Below are 17858 nucleotides of genomic sequence, written 5' to 3' on the forward strand. Positions count from 1 at the left end.
GCCTTTAATTATGGATAATTAAATACTGTGGAAGGCCCTGATTATACCTCTGAGCATTTTCTAATCTGGAAAATGAAACACACTCCTGTACTCCTGAACACATAAAACAAAAGCTGAGCTCAACAGCCACAGGAAGTAAAAAAAAAATGGGAAAACAAACACCCCAAAAGCCAGAACCACCCCAAACCCTGCAACTAAGAGAGAGTGGGAATTCCTGGGGAGGCTCAAAGGCTTTGTGCATGCCCTGATACAGGGTTGGACCCAGACCCTGCCCTGTTGGGGATATGAGGGGGGCCCACGTGTGCTCAACGCGGAGCTGCTGCAGCCAGCAAGCAAACATGGGCCCAGCGAACAGAACTCCCTGTTAACACTTGCTGAAACTGGGAACAGATTTCCAGATGCCCTTGTACGTATGGCAGCAATGGCCAAAACTGCCAAAAAGACCAAAGCACTCTCCAAACGTAATCACAGCTGACCCTGGAAGAGGAAAACTTGCCAATGGCACAAGTTACGCTACTGGGTTTTTTCTGTCTCAGAGTTTTAGCCCCAGGGGAAAGCCTGGGAAATGCTTGTTTTGAAGACAGCATTGCCCCAGTGCCTCTGAGACAGATCCCCTCCCTGACTCTTACTTTGTGTCCTTCCTCCCTGGGCCATGAAGTGATTGCCAGACTCAGGCAATAAACTCTCTTGTCTTTATTTATTTCTCAGCTGCCAAATTTTGGGAGAAAAATTAGGACAGGTCTTGTGAAACGTTAGGGGCAGGACGACATGAGGGGGACAAATGTATGTCTGGCACGGATTGGAGACACTAAAAGAAGGAAAATGTCACCCCTAACACGTGGGCTGCCTGCCTGCCTTAAATCAAAGCAGCAACGTGGCATGTTGCTACTGCATCCCTGCCCATGGCAGGGGCTGGAACTGGATGATCTTTAAGGTCCCTTCCAACCCAAACCATTCTGTGATGATTTGTGGGTACTGCTGTCCAGGTGTGGGATGGTGCCCTGCCCCAGAGATCCCCTCCTAGGGTGCACTGCCAAAATCCTCGACATAGCAACTGATTTCAGCAGAGAAATGCAGAAACTCTGCTGACGTGCAGTGAAATGCACAAGGAGACACTGCAGCACACGGGACACGTTGCTGGGATGTGGTGCTCATGGCATTTGTCAGGAGTCCTACCTGGTGCTGGCAGGTGCCAGGGCTGCCAGCAGTGGCAGACCTGTACCAGTGTAGGCGGCTCCAGCCCTGTAACTACCGAAGATCTCACCGACACCAAACTGCAGTCGTCAGGCACCGAGGTCTAAAGCAGCTCCCTCCGTGGTGAGGGTGAGAACCCACCATCCCCCACATCTATGATTTACATGTTTCCCTATGATTAGCTCATGTTTCCCCCTCCCAGTTCTATGTACGTGTATATTCATCTTCCCTAGTTAAGATGTATTAGTTCTACAAAATGCTGTGTACTCGACACCCCATTGGTTCCTTCCCCAAGTCCCTCCTATGTGTTATTCCCATTGGCTCCTTCACTGCTACACCGCCTACTTGTCCTTATCTCATTGGCTGGAATCCCTTCCCCCGCCTTCCCTAGCCCCACTATAGAATCCCCTGGACCCTGTCAAAAATTTGGCTCTTTGTCCCTGTCCCTTCACCGGAATAAACCTCCGCGTGGAATCCGTATGGAGAGTCCCCTCTCTTCTTCTTTGCCTCCGCCTGCGTGCCCTCACAGCTGCCTCAGAGAAGACTGCTCCCTCGGGTGAGGAGCTCTTCCCCTCCTTTGTGTGTGCCACCTTCCAGAGGGACAGTCTAGACCTCCGGGCTCCTCTTTGTTGGCACGCTGGGTGCAAAGCCCCTCACAGACCCTCTGCTGCTTCCACCTCACCAGCTGGGGAAGTTTGTGACACGATGAGCTTACGTGGGGGATTTTATTTAATTTTTTTCCCCCAAATAATTAGTGGAAAACAAAAAGTCAATGATGTTTTGCTGACCCCCACTGCCGTGAGCCATTAATGCACAGTGATGAGAACCATTGGGCTGGCCCCACCTCGGAGCCAACATTCAACGAGCCCATGCGATCCCTGGGTTACTGCAGCCTTCCCTGTGCCAACACTTCTGTACCAGAGCACGTTGTGTCTAGAAAGCCCAGACCTCAGTCAGGAGCAAAACAGACACATTTCCTTGCACTTTGAGCCTCACCTCCACATCTGGCAAATCCTATTGCAGCAAGGAAAAGCTTTCACACAGAGCTTTGGAACGCTGGTGCGTCCATGGGTGGAAGAGCCCAGCCTGCTTGGCACAGGCTGTCCCAGGCAGTCTGACAGTGCCTTCAGCATCCCACGTGAACCTGTCAAGCACCAACACTGCCACTGCTCTTAATTAGCTGATGCTCTCCTTTCCTCTCATCTCTGGCTACTTTAACCCTAGGTTAGAAGAGGAGCTTGGGCACATGAACCCAAGAGGGAGAGCGCAGGCAGCCCTTCCCTGAGATGGAGAAAACGAGCAGAGGAGAAGGGGCAGGGCACACTGCAAAAACACTATGCACACAACACAGGAGCAAGGAAGGCCCTGGTTGTTTTTTGCTGGGGGCTTGAAATGCCTTCCGTGGAGGCCATCCCACTTTCAGCAGCTCTCCTCCAGCCTTTAGATCCATAGATGCAAGTTAGGCTAAATCTGCAAAGAAAAGTAGCCACCTTTATTTCCGGGGTTGACCCAACTGGGAAACCCAAATAAGCATTTGGGCAGGTGTGTCTCTCCAGTCTGGGTGAAACTGTCCAAGAAGGGGCTTATACGGGCACAGGAACTGGCCCTGACTCTTCTGCATGTGAAACCTTCACTGTCGAGCTCTTAGGATGAATGAGAGAGTGGGCAGATCCTCAGCTGCACACCAAGCATGGATGTTTCCCTTGGAGCAAGGCAGTCAGGCCAGTTAACACCAGCCTCAGGAACTGGATCACAGCGTATTCACTCTCTGGGAGGGTATGATGTAGCCCAGACAAAAAGCGGTTTCTGTACAAAACACAGCAAATATATCTAATTGTTACTATCGTGGGCAGGTTTTCATTTTTATCAGAGTTTCCCACTTAATTTCCGATTTAACAATTACAGTTTGACGTTGCCTGTAATAAATTTCTTTTTTGTTTGGCACAGCTTGAGAAGTAACCAGAAATTCCCTCTTGCCGCGTTCCTTGTAGCACAGAGAGGGTCCCGGAGCCTGGCGGGCACCAAGTGAAGAAAAGCGAGCTAAATGCCCTCCTCAGCAGCCGGCAGCCGCTGCCCCGGTCCGTGACCCGCGGGAAGGGCTGCGAGGGACGCGCCCCGGGAAGGGTCCGCGAGCACAGCGCGGCCGCCGCTCCCGGCGGGATCGGGGATGACGCAGCCCGGGCAAGCGATAATCCTCATGCGGGAGGAGCCCCTCGGACGTCAGCGGGGGGGATGAGTCACAGACCAGCGAGCGAGGCTGTGCTGGGAGGAAACTCAGCGGTGGCTCAGCCTCAGAAAATCGGAGCCTTTGGCAAACCGGGCTGGCTCGGCACGGACGCGCTGCGCCCGAGCGGCTGACGGGGATCGGTCACTGCCTGGGTGTTGTAGCCCTTCCTGTACGCGGCGAGAGCTTCCAGGGATGCGGCAGCTGCAGCTTCTCCGGGCGATCTGTGCCAGGGCCTCCCCACCCTCACAGGGAAGAATTTCTTCCGAATGTCTAAACCTGCTCTCTGTCAGTGGAAAGCCATTCCCCCTTGCCCTGTCACTCCAGCCCCTTGTTAATAGTCCCTTTCCATTCTTCTTGTCAGCTTCCGTCAATCCTGGACTTGGTTACTTACCCAGGTGAGAGGGAGAGCCAAGCAGGAAGGACATTTCCCATCACAGTCGGAGCTATTTCTCCTATTCCTCTCCCACTCACACGCGGAGGGAAAGTCAAAGGTGTGAACACTTTCTGGTTTTAGTAAAAATCAGAGCAGGCTGTCTGAAATAATTAACAGGGCAAAAAGCCCCTTAGTTTCTGTCTTCTCCACTGAAATATTCCAAAGTATGAAATAAAGGTCTACATCTAAAACCATGTCACGCCTTCTACCCTCATAGATTTGAGGGAGTTTGTTCTGAAAGCATTAAATAGGGCATCTCATCACTTCCAGCTTTTTCCCAACCCTTTTTAACATACAAACAGTGAGTTTGCTTTAACTGGCCTTTTTCCCACGGAGGTTTCAGTGAGTCAGCATTTTCTGACCAACATATTTCCATCTTCTTCAAATACTCTCAGGCGGCTGCAGTGAAAAAGTCTGAGCTTTGTCAGGCTGGGGAGAACATTGTGTGCTCATCTTCACACAGATCCACTGCTTTCAACAGATCCCCAGGCAGGACATCAGCACTTCTCTTTTTCGTACATCAGGTCCTGCTCCATTTATTCTAACAAACTGCTTCCCTACCAGCACTACCTGGCACAAAACATTTGTAACTGGGACAAATTGTGTTTTACTTGATGTAAAATGAGTTACACCAGTTTGCATCCATTGTGGTACCAGTCCATAACTACTCCTTTTTCTTTGAATTCCTCAGTGAATTCCTTGAGGGGATTAGGATTTCAGAAGCAGGTACAAGTGGAAAATGGACATCCTGGAGTTCACCTCCAATTACAAAGTGCTGATAGGGTCCCATGGGCGACTCCTCTGCCCAGCCTCTTTCCTTGAGCAGCATCAACACGGCCAGAGCTGCAAGGAACTGACTGAGGCCAACCCCACCAGCCACAGCAAAGAAAGCAACATCCTCTCCTCGTTCCCACCAGGCTTTTATTTCCTCATGACCAAGCCTAAGCTCTTCCGCCTTGGGTAGTAATTCAGATCAACACTGCAGAAGGGTTTTTGAAACACGAACAAGGGGAGCAAGAAAGGAACCCCTGCAGCAGCCAAGCTCTTTGCAGCCTGTGCTGCAGGGATGGAGCCAAGGCAAGGCTCATGCTGCAGGAGCAGTGCCCTGGTGCTGGGCTTGGTGACCTGCACTGAGAGCTGAAAGCGCCTGTGCAAAGCCAGCGTGTGAAGAGAGGCAGCTGAGAGTGAGGGAGTGGGCCAAGGGGGTGGAAGGAAATGGATGCTGATGTTTGTGGACAGAAGAGCACCTTACACAACAGGGAGTTATGGGATGGCTGGCACTGTCCCAGCCTCTCCCCGTCCTACAGAAACCTCCCACAGGCAGCACAGCTCCACCACTGTCACACAGCAGCACCACTGCCACCCATGAACCATGTCCTTGCACCCTCACCTGGTTGTACTGCACCAAATTATGGCTCCCTCTGGCAAATGGCTCCATCAGAACTGCATTTATTTTTGTTCTGCCCAGGTGATGCACTTCACCAGCAAATCAGGGAGAGAGATGAAGAAAACACACCTTCAATCCACTTTCTAGTCTCTCCAGCCAAAGTGATGGCTGAGTTGGCAAGTGACGGGCTGGGGTTGTGTATGGCCACACAGTAACACCCAGGCTGAGGTTCCTGCCCCGCTGTCCTTCACAGAGCTGTGCCCGTGTGGGAGGGACAGAAGGCTGCCCTGAAATGCAGCACCCTGCCAAAGGAGAGGGGATGGAGATGTAGGAAAGGTGGAGGGAAGGAAAGGAAGCAGGAGAAGAAAACTTCTAAGCGCCTTTCTTAATTCTAAGTCTTCTCAGACTTGCTTAGCTCTAATCTTTAATTCATATTTTCATTAGAGTCTCTTTGCTCTATAAAGTCTGCATTTCATGTAAAAGGAGCAGCTCAAACATAAATTATTTGACATAAGTCAACCCCTTGTTAAAATCCTCTGCTCTACATACGTGTAGGCTCCAATAAAGAAGCATTAAACATTCATTAAATTAGAAATACATGAAGACAGTGTCTGCCCCTCTTCTCATACAGATACGCTTCGTAATCCCAACCTCCTAGAGCAGCCAAAGCAAAACCTCTCTAATCCTTTCAGAAACCCTGACCATGCAAAACACCCCAGACTCCTGCAATGTGCCACTGAGCCACCCAGAGGCATCAGCAGGTCAGATCCTCAGCTGGAGTAAATCAGAGTAAAAAAATGCTGTGTGTTACACCAAGTGACACCGACACAGGATTTGGCTTTAGGCTTCTGTTGCAGCAAAGTGGTTTACAGCAATGTCACTGGATCATAATGTCACTTTTGGTATTTTAAAGTCACACCAAGAATCAGGTGGGGAACAGCAACACGATGCCTGCTTTAACTGCAGTACTGCCCTGGCTCCTTGTGTTCTGCAAAGGAACCTGGCTTCCCAACCTGAATCTAGGAACTCTTCCCCTCCAAAAAACCCCTAACCCACCCCTTCTCTGCAAGATACTACCATGATGATAGTGAATCTTGAACTACCACTCTCACATGCCAGTGCACACAAACTTCAGCAACATTTCCCCAAGGGAAAACAATCACTATGAGCAAAAGCTTCTTGATAAATATTTCTGAGTTTGAAGAGTAATGAAGGAAATGTGTTTCCCACATCTCTGAGAGCCGTGTCTGCTGAAAGAGAGCTTTGGAGCTGGTCCCATCCCACAAATGGCTTCTCATGATCCTCCCTGACCCTTCTCTTCAGAGTGCCTGTTACATTCACTTGAACTCCACTTCATTTGAAGCACGGAAGCATGGTTAGGACCTGGGGTACAAATTCAGGGTAGCAGTTTTCAGCTCCTGCCTGGCCTTCAGCAGTCGGGCAGAGCCTTTTCCTGTCGTGTTTAATTTGTGAATTATCCCTTTCTTGCTTGCTGGGCAGGGGCAGAGCGCACAGAGGCTTGGGAAGCAGCAGGTGACCTGTGCAGGTGAACACGCTGGGTTCAGGGGCTGCTGTCCCACTGGATCCAGGCTGCAGCTCCCTGGGAACGGAGCTCTTCCAGCTCTTCCCTGTCACTGCACAGCCCAGCACCCCGGTTTTGTGTGGGCACTGAGCTGTGGGATGGAGCTGATCACATTAAGTGCTGCTCAGTTCAGGGGTTTTTTGTTCTCCCCCTTGTTGCTCTCAGTCTCACTTCGTCCGAAACGTTAGGAGGTGACAGATTCAGCTCAGCTCTCCTCGATGCTGTCCAGCACCAGCACGGCTGATTTTGCAAGTTTTAACTTTTCCAAAGCTTTTCACTGTTATAGAGGCCTCTTCCAACAGCTCTGACCATGGGGAGCAGATCAATCTTGACTCAGCAGGGCACTTAAGCATCTGGATAATCCAAGTGCTGGAGATTTCCAAAGCAATGGAGGATCTAGCTCTTGACAGATGCTTGCATGTCTAATAATTCTCACCGGCAAGTTCAGCATCTATGTGCCTTTAACCCCTTGGCCTGAAGCGATCAGAGGGACGAGCTCCACTGAAAATCAGTTTCAGGGAAATGGCTTCTCAAGGAACAGTAAAGCAAGTACTGGAGTATTTTGTCAGCTTGGTGTCTGCCTGGCCCAAATACGCCTTGTTTTCAGTCTTGATCTTCTACCAGCTTTCAAATCAATCCTTTCTTTCCTCTGCTGGTAATCACATCACTGCTTTAATTGAGCTAATAGGGCACCACAGTTCACACTCCTGCTGGTCATCACAGAGAACATTATCCAGTCCTTCCCGTGGCCTCTCAGGCTGACACCTGAAGGGAATGATGGCCGTGGGGGTGACCAGGTGCCCCAAAAGTTGGCTGCCATCAGTAATTCACAGCCATGGAGGGTGAGGTGGCTACACTATGCTACTGCCTTCAGCTGCCAGGACCTGGGGAGAGGATGGTGGAGTCCAGCAAAATCCGGCTTGGGCAACACTTCTTCTCCTTGGCTGGGCACATTCCCTTGCATCTGCACAACCAACCAGCACATTGCATAGACTGTGACTGAAGGGGGTTTAAGTGCAATCTTAAAATCTGGCCATTTCAGGAATTTCTGAAATAAATTAGAAATGGAATTTTATTTAGTCGTTGGTTTGGGTTTTTACTTTTTCTAAAGGGATCTCTCCATGGCTCCAAATCACTGTTTTCCACAAAGTAAATGAATATGAAGTCTTCTCTCATCCTCTTGCCACATTTTCTGTGTCACCTTTATCCTCCAACAGTTGTATATAATCAAATGGCAGACAAAACTTCCTGTCCCCAAATCCTTCCCTCTTTTTTTCCTCACACTTTTAGTAATTTTTTTCCATGCTTCCTTGTCTTTTTTGTCACTGATCAAGTTGGAAGCAGAAGCTTTCCAAAACAATGACCTGGAGCTTCAGCGATCCACATCTTGCAGATAAATAACAAGCTACATTTATGCAATAAAGCACTGGCACTGGATTATTCCATATTAAAATCTTGGCACTTTTCAAGACAGCGGTAATTTGGAACAACAGAGACCATGTGGGGAAGGGTTTTTGTCAGTATTGGTTACCAACATGCACTGTTAATCCACTACCTTCACCTAAAAGAATTTACATTGAGATGGAGCCTTTTGTCCTGCAAAATCCCAAAGGGTTTTGCAAAATGAGCAGCTCCCACTGCCCTCCCAGGACAGTACTTGGGCAGTGGCTTGGCTGCGTCCCTGGTTGGGAAGGAAGAGCTCCCTGCTCCATGACTGCATCACCAGTGCCTCCTTCGGTGGCATCCACACTTCCTGCCCTGCTTACTTTGGGAATGGAAATGAAGTTCAGGGACCAACTCTGAACTGGCTGGCCAGGACAGGAATAGCCTGGCCCATGTCCAGACACCAACTGCCCCACTGCCCACGGCACAGCTTTTCCAAAGGGACACCCCCTGGGGACTCCCAAAAGTCTCCCACTTAGAAAAAAATGCATTTCTTCACAGCACTTGCTAAGAAAAGGCAGCCTCAAAGGTCTGCCCCCGGGTGTTGTTCTACACAGAGACATGGAAAACTCACTCAGGGACATGTGCAACACCGATTTGTTTGCCAAAGGAAAGGTTTCAAGAGGCTGGGAAAATCCTTGGGGGTTTCCTGAGCACGGAGTGTTACAGCAGGATCAGGCTGGGGTGCAGAACGCTTATTTCAAATTAACTCCAACAGAGAAGTAATGAGCAACGAGTTTATATTTCAGTAAATTAAGAGAGAAGCTTAGGGAAAATGTGGGTTTATACGCACAGAAATAAATTATTATTTACTGACTTTTGTGCTCATGCCCTCAAATATGAAGACATTTGTAGGGATTTATTAATATTTATAGCACATTATAATAAATACCCACAAGAGCTTTGCCTGAAGACATGCTATTTTACCAATGTAAAATCTGCTGAAGGTCAAAGGGATCTTTTACTTGTGTGTGGATGGCAGGATCAGCCTCTTTACTTGGAAATCTGTATCAACTGTGATAATTTAAAACTTTAATTAAAGACTCAGTGACAGACTATCTACGAAATGTCTTCCTGCTGCCCAGTATTCCATCACGAATGTCTCCAGAAGCCCAGGCTGAGTAAGCACACTCGCCAGGAGATATTTCACTGTGGACATGTTAGCTTTTATCTGGCTCACTGGGTAACAAATTCTTTTGTTGAGGATTGGTGACAACAAAAATTAAATTAGAGTCAAAACCAGACCCCAACCCAAAAATTTGTAGTATTTGTTTAGTTCATACCTCAAGAAAATGAAACACAGGGAATTTCTCCCTTTGTGCACTGCAGTAGGTGAGAGTTGCTTGGAGCTGGCAAAGCAGAGGAACCCATTTAATCTGGATCACAGATTAAACCAGATTAAGCCATGTGAGGGATGATACACTGGGGATGCCCCCCATCCCAGCATCCCGCACTGTTCCCAGACCACATCCAAAGGGTTGAAGGAAATGGGAAGAGCAACCTCCAAGTGATGCATAGAAAGGGAGCTAAAACACACACATCCCACCAATAGCAGGGCTCACCCCACAGCAGTGGATGGGTTTATGGGGAGGGACAAGCAGAGGTCTGGGAATGAAGAGTGCAGGGTCAGGAGAGAAGGGCCCAGTAACACCACACAGGCACCTCGACAGCCCTGGCCACAGGAGCATGTGGACCTCGCTGGGAATATTTGCCCGGAAAGGCTCTGGCACAGGTGGAGTGGGTGGATGTTGTCACTGAGCTGCAGCAGAACCTGAGGCAGGAGGGACACAATGGTGGCACCACGAGCTGGACTCTACCAGTGACAGGCAACTTTGGGATCCCGCAGAGGAGAGAGTTAACAACAGTGACACACTTTTGTGTGTCTGGAGAAGTCACAGTGAGTGGAAATAACAACTCGGGGCCATAATTCTGTGGTCTGTCACTACCAGGAAACGTGAAATCCAGTGACCTTTCATTTCTGTGACAGAAATGCTGCACAGCACCTGGGGCCATCGCCCTTAAAATCCACTCTGACAAACTGGATGATAGGACACGAAGGAGAAAACGTCCTCTCCCTCCCTCAGCCCCAAATCTGAGCCTCCCAGTGAAGTCCGCATGCTCCGTGTGGAATGTGGTATCCCTTGCCAGGAACAGCCAGCCTTGCATGAGCTGCTGTGTTTAGTGAAGCACGAGATAACAATTTCATTTCTATAGCCAAGAAGGAACAAATCTCCAAAGCCATTTGTTCACACTGCTCTTAAATGATGGGAGGGAAATCGGTATTGGCTTTCTATGAATCTTCAGGTCAGGAATGTTAAAATCAATGGATTTTTGCATTATCACAGAATCACAGAATTCCAGACTGGTTTGGGTTGGAAGGGATCTTAAAGCTCATCCCTTTCCACCCCCTGCCATGGGCAGGGACACCTTCCACTCTCCCAGGCTGCTCCAAGTCCCATCCAACCTGGCCTTGGACACTTCCAGGGATGGGGCAGCCACAGCTTCTCTGTGCAGTCTGTTCCAGTGCTCACCAAAACCCAGCACTTCTGTTCTTGGCAAAATGTAATTAATAAAGTTATGAAAATCTACCTGACTGTATGGAAAGAAAATTATTTTCTCATTAATAGCAGCAACAGCTAAACAAGCAGGCAAGCCATGCTCCTAGCAGAGTACAGCAAATGATGCAGGGCTGTGTTTTACCTGAAATGAGGATTTTCCGTACCAAAATTTTAAGGTGTAGCTTTTGAGTTGAGGATTTGCACCACAGAGATTAACTTCCCCCCCAACAATGTATCCCTTGAGCTCTTCAGTTTGTCAATCTGAAATTATGACCACAGGGACTAAAATCTTTTCATCACACCAGAACATGGCACTGTGTCTTCACCACTTTGACAGAAAACAAAAGCTACTGAATGGAAGGAAAAAACAAAATAAATTAAAAAAGGGGTGTTTCAGTCATTTAAGTGGGTCTGTCAGCTTGTGTTATCTTCATGCATTTGTGAAACTGAGCTTTAAATGACTGGCTGAAATGGAGAGCTGAAAGATAAAACTTTGGTCTCAAGACAAACACAGAGCTGAAAACACAGTGCTCCTTATTCATTAGGATGTGTCAGAGAGATTCAGATGGGAAGAGACACAGGAATGGCTGCTACTTTCACTTGAATCTCCCAAACTGTAAGAGAAAGGTGAACGGTGTGTGCCACACTCAGCATGTCCAAGTGCAGTGACAAACCCTGATCATCAGATTCCCCACAACACAGGAGACTGCCCTGGTGCCTACTAATTCCTATCACTGTGGGAATTACTTCATTACATTTGTGAAGGACGCAGCCAAAACTGCAAGCTTGGGCCAACTATAAGCCGGCCAGCTCCAGCTGCAGCAGGAGGAGCAGAAAGCCCTTCCAGCTGAGGGGTCTCCATCCCTACAGCCAGGCTGGGACACCAGGAGGGGTTCAGCTCCCCCTGCAGCACCCCCATGCAGATGTGCTCCTCAATCCCAAGGGAACAGCCACAGCCCTCCACTGGCTGAGCTGTGCTGCGAGCTGCAGAGACCAGGATCCCCAAAGCACTCCCTGCTCTGAAGGGGATGGTGAGAAATACACCCCTGCCTAAAATGGGTTTCAGCTGCAGAGCTTTATGTGTATCCCCAACAGATGAGTGAAGAGAGGAGGGGAGAGATTTGGTACAACCATGGATGAAGCCTCCTGGCTTCTCCATGAGGGTTCCAATCACTTCACTGTGTTCCATGCAGCCTTCCTTCTGTCGTCCTGTCCTTGTCTCCACCAGCAGGAGCTGCTCTTTCCCTTTCCCCCTCGTGTTTTGGGCACTCAGTTGTGGGAACAAAGATGCTTCTCAGCCCTGGTCACCAGGGATGTCGGAGACTGCAACACAGAAAGTCACCAAGCCCCAAAGTGGGAATGTGGTTCTTGGGGAAATTGTTCATGGTGGTGAAGGGTTGGGAGAAAAATCCAGCAGCTCCTGGACCTGTGTGAAGGCTCCTCCGAGCCTGAACTCCTGGGAAGCCTGAGGGATGCTCATGGGTTGGATTCATGTGATGCAAACCGGATGGGATGTGCTGCCACTTGTAAATGAGGGGATGTGGGATGGTGCCCTACACGCGATGGGAACACAGAGGCCACACACGCTCCAGAGGTGTTTGCTGGGGTGTGAATGAGTCTGAGCTTGGTGACAGGCCCGGTGACAGCCAGTGGTACCCCCGAGTCACCAACCCAGGACACCGATCTTGGTGAGTGTGATGGGAAACCTCACACCCAAGCACAGCGGGCTGTCCACAAAGGTGATGCGCAGAGCTGGTAACACACCTCTCCTCTGAACTTTGTCAATAAAAACAAACCAGTGAGATTTCCTACTTACATTTTCTGCTTTACAACAGAAACACAAAACTCAGTGAGAATCTGACAAAGTATTTTTGAACCAAAATACAGATACAGGATTTCAAGTAATATTGATGGCATAATTTTCCAAACATTTTTTAATTTTTCGAGTTCCTTCAGTAAAAATATTTTATGTTTCCAACTCTGTGCCTTTACTCCGTCTTAAAGAGCAGAAAATGTCTTGAAAATGTTATTTCTTTACCAACATTTTCATTTAGGTACAAAAGCAACCATTACTCTTATCCAGCAGCGGTGATGCATGTGAGAGCAAATATACACGGATAGTGAATTCTAAACACAAGGAGATGAATCCAAGTAGCCATTTCTTACATGTTCAGAAAGCTGTGAAGAGGTTTATGTGCAGCTGCCTTACCTTTTAATCTGTCTTCACATCAGAGACATATGTGAGTACAGGCTGTGGTACCAGACCAGGGAGATCTTTTCAGAAACAGATTTATTTTCCAAAGAGGTACTTTTGGTCATTCCAAAACATTTCTTGAAAGTATTGATGAATCTACTAATTCAGACTCTAATTCATGAAATCACCTCAGCAGGACAATGAGGGCCAGCGCTACACACTGACTCCAGTACACAGCTAATGATGTTCTGGGCTTGGTGGGCACCTTACTGGCCACAGAAAAAGTTCTGCTATTGATTTTGGTGAGTTTTCCCTTGGTCTTAGATAATAACCATTGGTTTCTTGCTGTAGGGACAATGACCCTCTCTTTTCTCATGTATTTGAGTCTCTGTTAGACTAATTTGGAGAAAAAAGCAGAGACATGAAACAACAATCACTGATATCAGGACTCAATCCTATAAAACCTTTGTCAAGTCAGCCATTCCATCTGCTTCAAGTAGAAGACACAGGCCAGGAAGGGCAGCTTTAATTTTTACCCCATAACTGAAGCACCAGAGAAGGACCAGCCCCAACACCAGCCTGTGCCGATGGAACCAAACCTCAGTAACAGCATTTCAATAAAATGTTTCCTTTATATCTCTGTTAAAGCCAACACAGTTCTTTCTTACCATTTTTGCAGACAGGACAACACTGCTCTGGTTCATAGACTGGGTTGACACACTCGGGGACTGCGCAGTCTGCTACAACACAGTGAACTTCATTGCTGGGCTCGCAGCGACACCATTCGCATGGCGAGGGCTAGGAACAAATCTCAAATTAGCCCATTGCCTCCCGCAGCTCACAAGTTTGCAACATTCCCATCTTGCCACAAGATAAACACATCAGCGTTCAATACCCCCTGACGGAGTCATTCATCATGGGTGATACAAGTTAACCTCTGGCACCAGAGAGCACCAGCTGAAATATGCAACCACAACATCACAAAAACCAGCGAGCGTCAGCCTTGTTTTCCCACACAGAGTGAGGGGTCCTTTAGGGCCTTAGGTCCCTTTGCCAAAAAAGCTGAGCTGCAGTCACTAGGTTGTACCTTTCTCTACCCATCTGTTTTATGTTACACATCTGGCCAGAAGAAGAGCAGGATTCGTGGAAGGTCACGAGTGGTGGTTCATTCCAGGAAGGAAGGACAGGCTGATTTTCCAGGCCATACCCATCTCTCACGCAGACCACCACTGCGAGCCACCCCCAAGCACCAAGAAAGGTGCTGCTGGGATGGCCTGTCCATCCCCCGGCCTCTTGGGGTATTTTCATTCCCACTCTTCAGGGCAGAGGGGAATAGTGTTGGTCTTGGAGGGGCAAACCCATTTTCTTCTGTGTTTGTGCAGCACCTGCATCAGGGGTCTGTGAACACTCCCATAACACAACCATGAGATCTCAACCTGGCCCCTCTTGTGCTTGCTTCAACAAGGCTTGTGAGCAGCAGGCTCACATAAAATACGTAAATAATTAAGAGACTGAGTAATTCTGCTGAGTAAGGGAATTCTGGATTAAAGCACCCAGCTAAATGGTTTTGTTTCAGCACCATCAATTCAGCCAGGAATCTCTATCCACCTCCAAATTGCACAGTTGTTACTGTCTCAACCTTTAAAAAGCTGCAAAAATCTGTTGAAAACAGAAAGGTCAGTGTTTTAAGGCTCCCAGTGACTTATGAGTGTGCAAGCGTCATGAAAGCATGGCAACAGAGCTAAGAAAGCAGAATAAGAGGAGAATTGAAAGGAAAGAAACTTCCTTTCAGTACCAGCAGGTTGGATATGTAACTCCCAATTTCTCAGCATCCATCACTAACATTTCAATGAGTAAATGTGGGTATTGGAAAAAAAATTTTGGTTTATGTGAACCTGCAGCTGTGGGAATTCCTCAATATTAAAGAATTAAGTGGGATGCAAAGAAAGAAGGATTCATCCTGATGTGTTTCAGACCCCAGTGATAGGTCACTCATTTCTACAAGACAGATACAACCTGCGAGCCCTGGTTCTGGTGTGTAAAAAGCTTTTCAGTTCACCTCCAAGAAGCTCTGTGTGTCTTGAGTCTAATAATTTATTCCCAGGAAATTCGTTTCTACCTTAAAATGCACTAATTAAACCTTCCCTTGCTTTGTCTCAGCATCTGCAGTCTGTAATTCCCATCACCTCTCATTTGCTCACGGCTTTGGCAATTTAGATAAAATCAGCACTCCTTGAGCAAGGGAAGAAGTGTGTGGAGGTGGAATTCCTCTCTCTAATTATCGTTCCTCTTTCAATTCTGCTTTGATTTCTGTCTGAAGCACCAGGAATCTAAATCTAAATTTGACTGACATTTCTTATTCAAGGCTATTTAATAAGAAGAAGCAATACAAAAGAAAATAGAGATATTTGCTGAGGGATCAATAAGAAAATTGCTGCTTTGTTTTTACTCATTTTAATCACTAATTATATGAGCAGCAGAACTAGATCTTGTGATTTGTGGAAGCTTTCACTGATGTCTCCTCCAGGGCTTGCACCCATCCTCACTACTCCAGTGGCTGCAATGCTAAGAAATAGGTGATGCTTTTCCAGGGCTGCAGCCCAATCTACAGCTCAAAGAGGATCAGTACAAGCAGAGCTGCCCCTGAATGACTCTGCGACTGAGCGAATGAGACATGACACACACATCTTCTGCCTCAGCGTTGGTGCTGTAGCCTGAAAATGACACTGTAATAAACCAGGATGTTGCCTGACGCTGGGAGCAGCTTTCCAAGAAGGAAGAGCTGCACGCAATCAGAGATGGAAAGCACACCCTGGCAGAACACGGAGTGAGCAGCCACCAATGAAAAGGCTGCTTTGGCACGAGCCAGACCTTTCTCTGCCACCTCCTCCTCCCCGCTGTATCAAGGTCAAGCCACTTGGTCTTGCCATCAGGATCTTCCTCTATCTGACCACTCAGCTCACTCATCAGTGCCGCTTACCATGGGGGACTCCAGCCCTCCTGTCCACTTGGTTTATGAGTGTCTTGGCACTTTCTTCCATGGGATGTGCTTTGGGATGCGAGCTGCAAATCCCTGCCCATTCAGAAAGGACTCTGCCCCAAGCACACTGATTGAGCATTTTGAAACTGTGGTCTGCAGGCTCTGCATCCAAGCTATTACTTTCCCTGGTGCTACCCTTCTTGTGGAAAAGCTATGGGACACTGGCCAAAAAGTCCTCTATCTATTGGTACAGGCAGCAAGAAGACCAAGCAGCAAAATGACAAATTGGGAACCAATGAAAAACAGGGAACCAGCAGAAGATGTCCTGAAGTTTTGTCTCCTGTTTCCTGATTTAAAGATTTATCCCCCATGAAAGAGGGGTGGTTTACACTTTCATAGCCACTGAAGTTCAAACAACAGTTCCAGAAAAGGAACTCTCATCCCTATTGAAGGAGAATACTGAAAAAATACAGCAGGTTTTCTGGAGCAGGAAGGAGAGAGGACACCATCCTGTATGGACAGTGCAAATGCTTTATTCGTGTCTCTTAAACTGATGTTCTAGAAACAGTGCTAAGATTAAAGGATCACAAAAGGTGGTAATTTATTTACTCCCCTGTCCAAGGCAGAATAATCTCTTAGAAAACTCTCTAGGGAAGGATTTATTAGCCAGGATTTCAAGAGCTGTTGGTGAAGAAACATTCTTCTGACCCTTGCCCAAAAGAAAAGGGTGCCCACGATGCCCAGCCACAACACGGATACACGTCTGCACCATTCCATAGTCCTGTACTGCTCAAGGTATGATTCCAGAAATGGCTCTATCAGGAGCAAACTTCTGCAGAAGGTATCAGTCAGCAGAGCAGTTTGACTTGGCCAAACCAGTGCAAAGCACTGAAACTCTTTTTGCCCCATCTCCACTTCTAAAGGGGCTGAGAGCGCTGACCCTAAGAGCCAGTGGGGTAATATGTTCTTGGATGTTGTTGTCAGCATAGTGGCCAAGTCAAGCCAAGCTGGTGGGAAGCAGATGTGGCCAACATCTATCCACCACTCAAGGGCTTTTAACAGCAGCTGAAATGGGACACAGAGCACAAAGGACCTTCTCAGTCTCAGCACTGACCCTGATGCCCCTCTCCTTCAGCCAGTCAGTTCAAAGAGACCGGAGCAGCACAACCCATTCATAACCACCCCTGAGATCACAGCCCAATCTCTAGTTCTCTTCTGTTCTACTGATCTCAAGGAGGACTGCGAGCCCCTGCTCCTGTGTGGGATGGCCCCATCACACAGCTCGGGATGGCCAGAGGAGGGAGCTAGCACTCGTTCTGCTGTGCGGCTGGAAAACCTGAGTCGCAGGTGCTGTCAAATGGGAAACATCTGCCATCAGCAGAGTTTGCTAACAAAGAAAGAAGGAAGGAAAATTAGAACAGAGAATAGAAAATACACATGGCTAATAAAGATTTTATGTGTGTGAGCACATAATGATAAACTTGACAGATGATATAAACAAACACATGAAAAAGGCAGCAAAGGAAATGGAATGAAAAACAAGGTACACCCTGGGCAGGGGAAATCGGGAAGCCGAACAGGATATGGGTGCCCTACCTCCTAATCTTCACCCTCACACCCATACACACCAGCTCCGCACTGCTTTCACCCTCTTTTTGGAAGCAAATGCCAGCACACATAGGAACTATGACTGCTAACATCATGCAGCTACTCCTCTCAGTGATAAGCTACTCCTCTCTTACAGGGTTGGGCACCAAGTGGGTCCTTCTTTAGTCAGCTACAAGGTTCCAGAAACCCACAGAAATTTCATACCTCTGAGAGGTCTATTTTGTGAGCAGGCCCTCAAGTCCTCTAAAAGGA

General features: G+C 48.0%; 1 protein-coding gene across 5 annotated transcripts in view; it reads right to left on the reverse strand.

Moving 5' to 3' along the window:
- The window catches only part of VWC2L (von Willebrand factor C domain containing 2 like), a 47981-nt gene that overhangs the window by 14846 nt on the left and 15277 nt on the right, over nt 1–17858 (reverse strand). For 2 of the 5 annotated variants that reach the window (XM_042035380.1, XM_042035379.1), the window contains one exon: nt 13687–13816. The exons of 1 other annotated variant lie outside the window; for it this stretch is intronic. In XM_042035380.1, coding sequence (XP_041891314.1) covers nt 13687–13816 — 130 coding nt within the window. Of the gene's footprint in view, nt 1–4755; nt 7872–13021; nt 13099–13686; nt 13817–17858 lie in introns of those variants that run through there. 2 more of the 5 variants (XM_042035382.1, XM_042035381.1) reach the window with 2 other exon arrangements.

This window comes from Corvus kubaryi, unplaced genomic scaffold (genome assembly GCF_017639235.1).
Source record: "Corvus kubaryi isolate FWS band 111438036 unplaced genomic scaffold, C.kubaryi_AGA036_p1.0 37383, whole genome shotgun sequence".
In the NCBI taxonomy this organism is placed as follows: domain Eukaryota; kingdom Metazoa; phylum Chordata; class Aves; order Passeriformes; family Corvidae; genus Corvus; species Corvus kubaryi.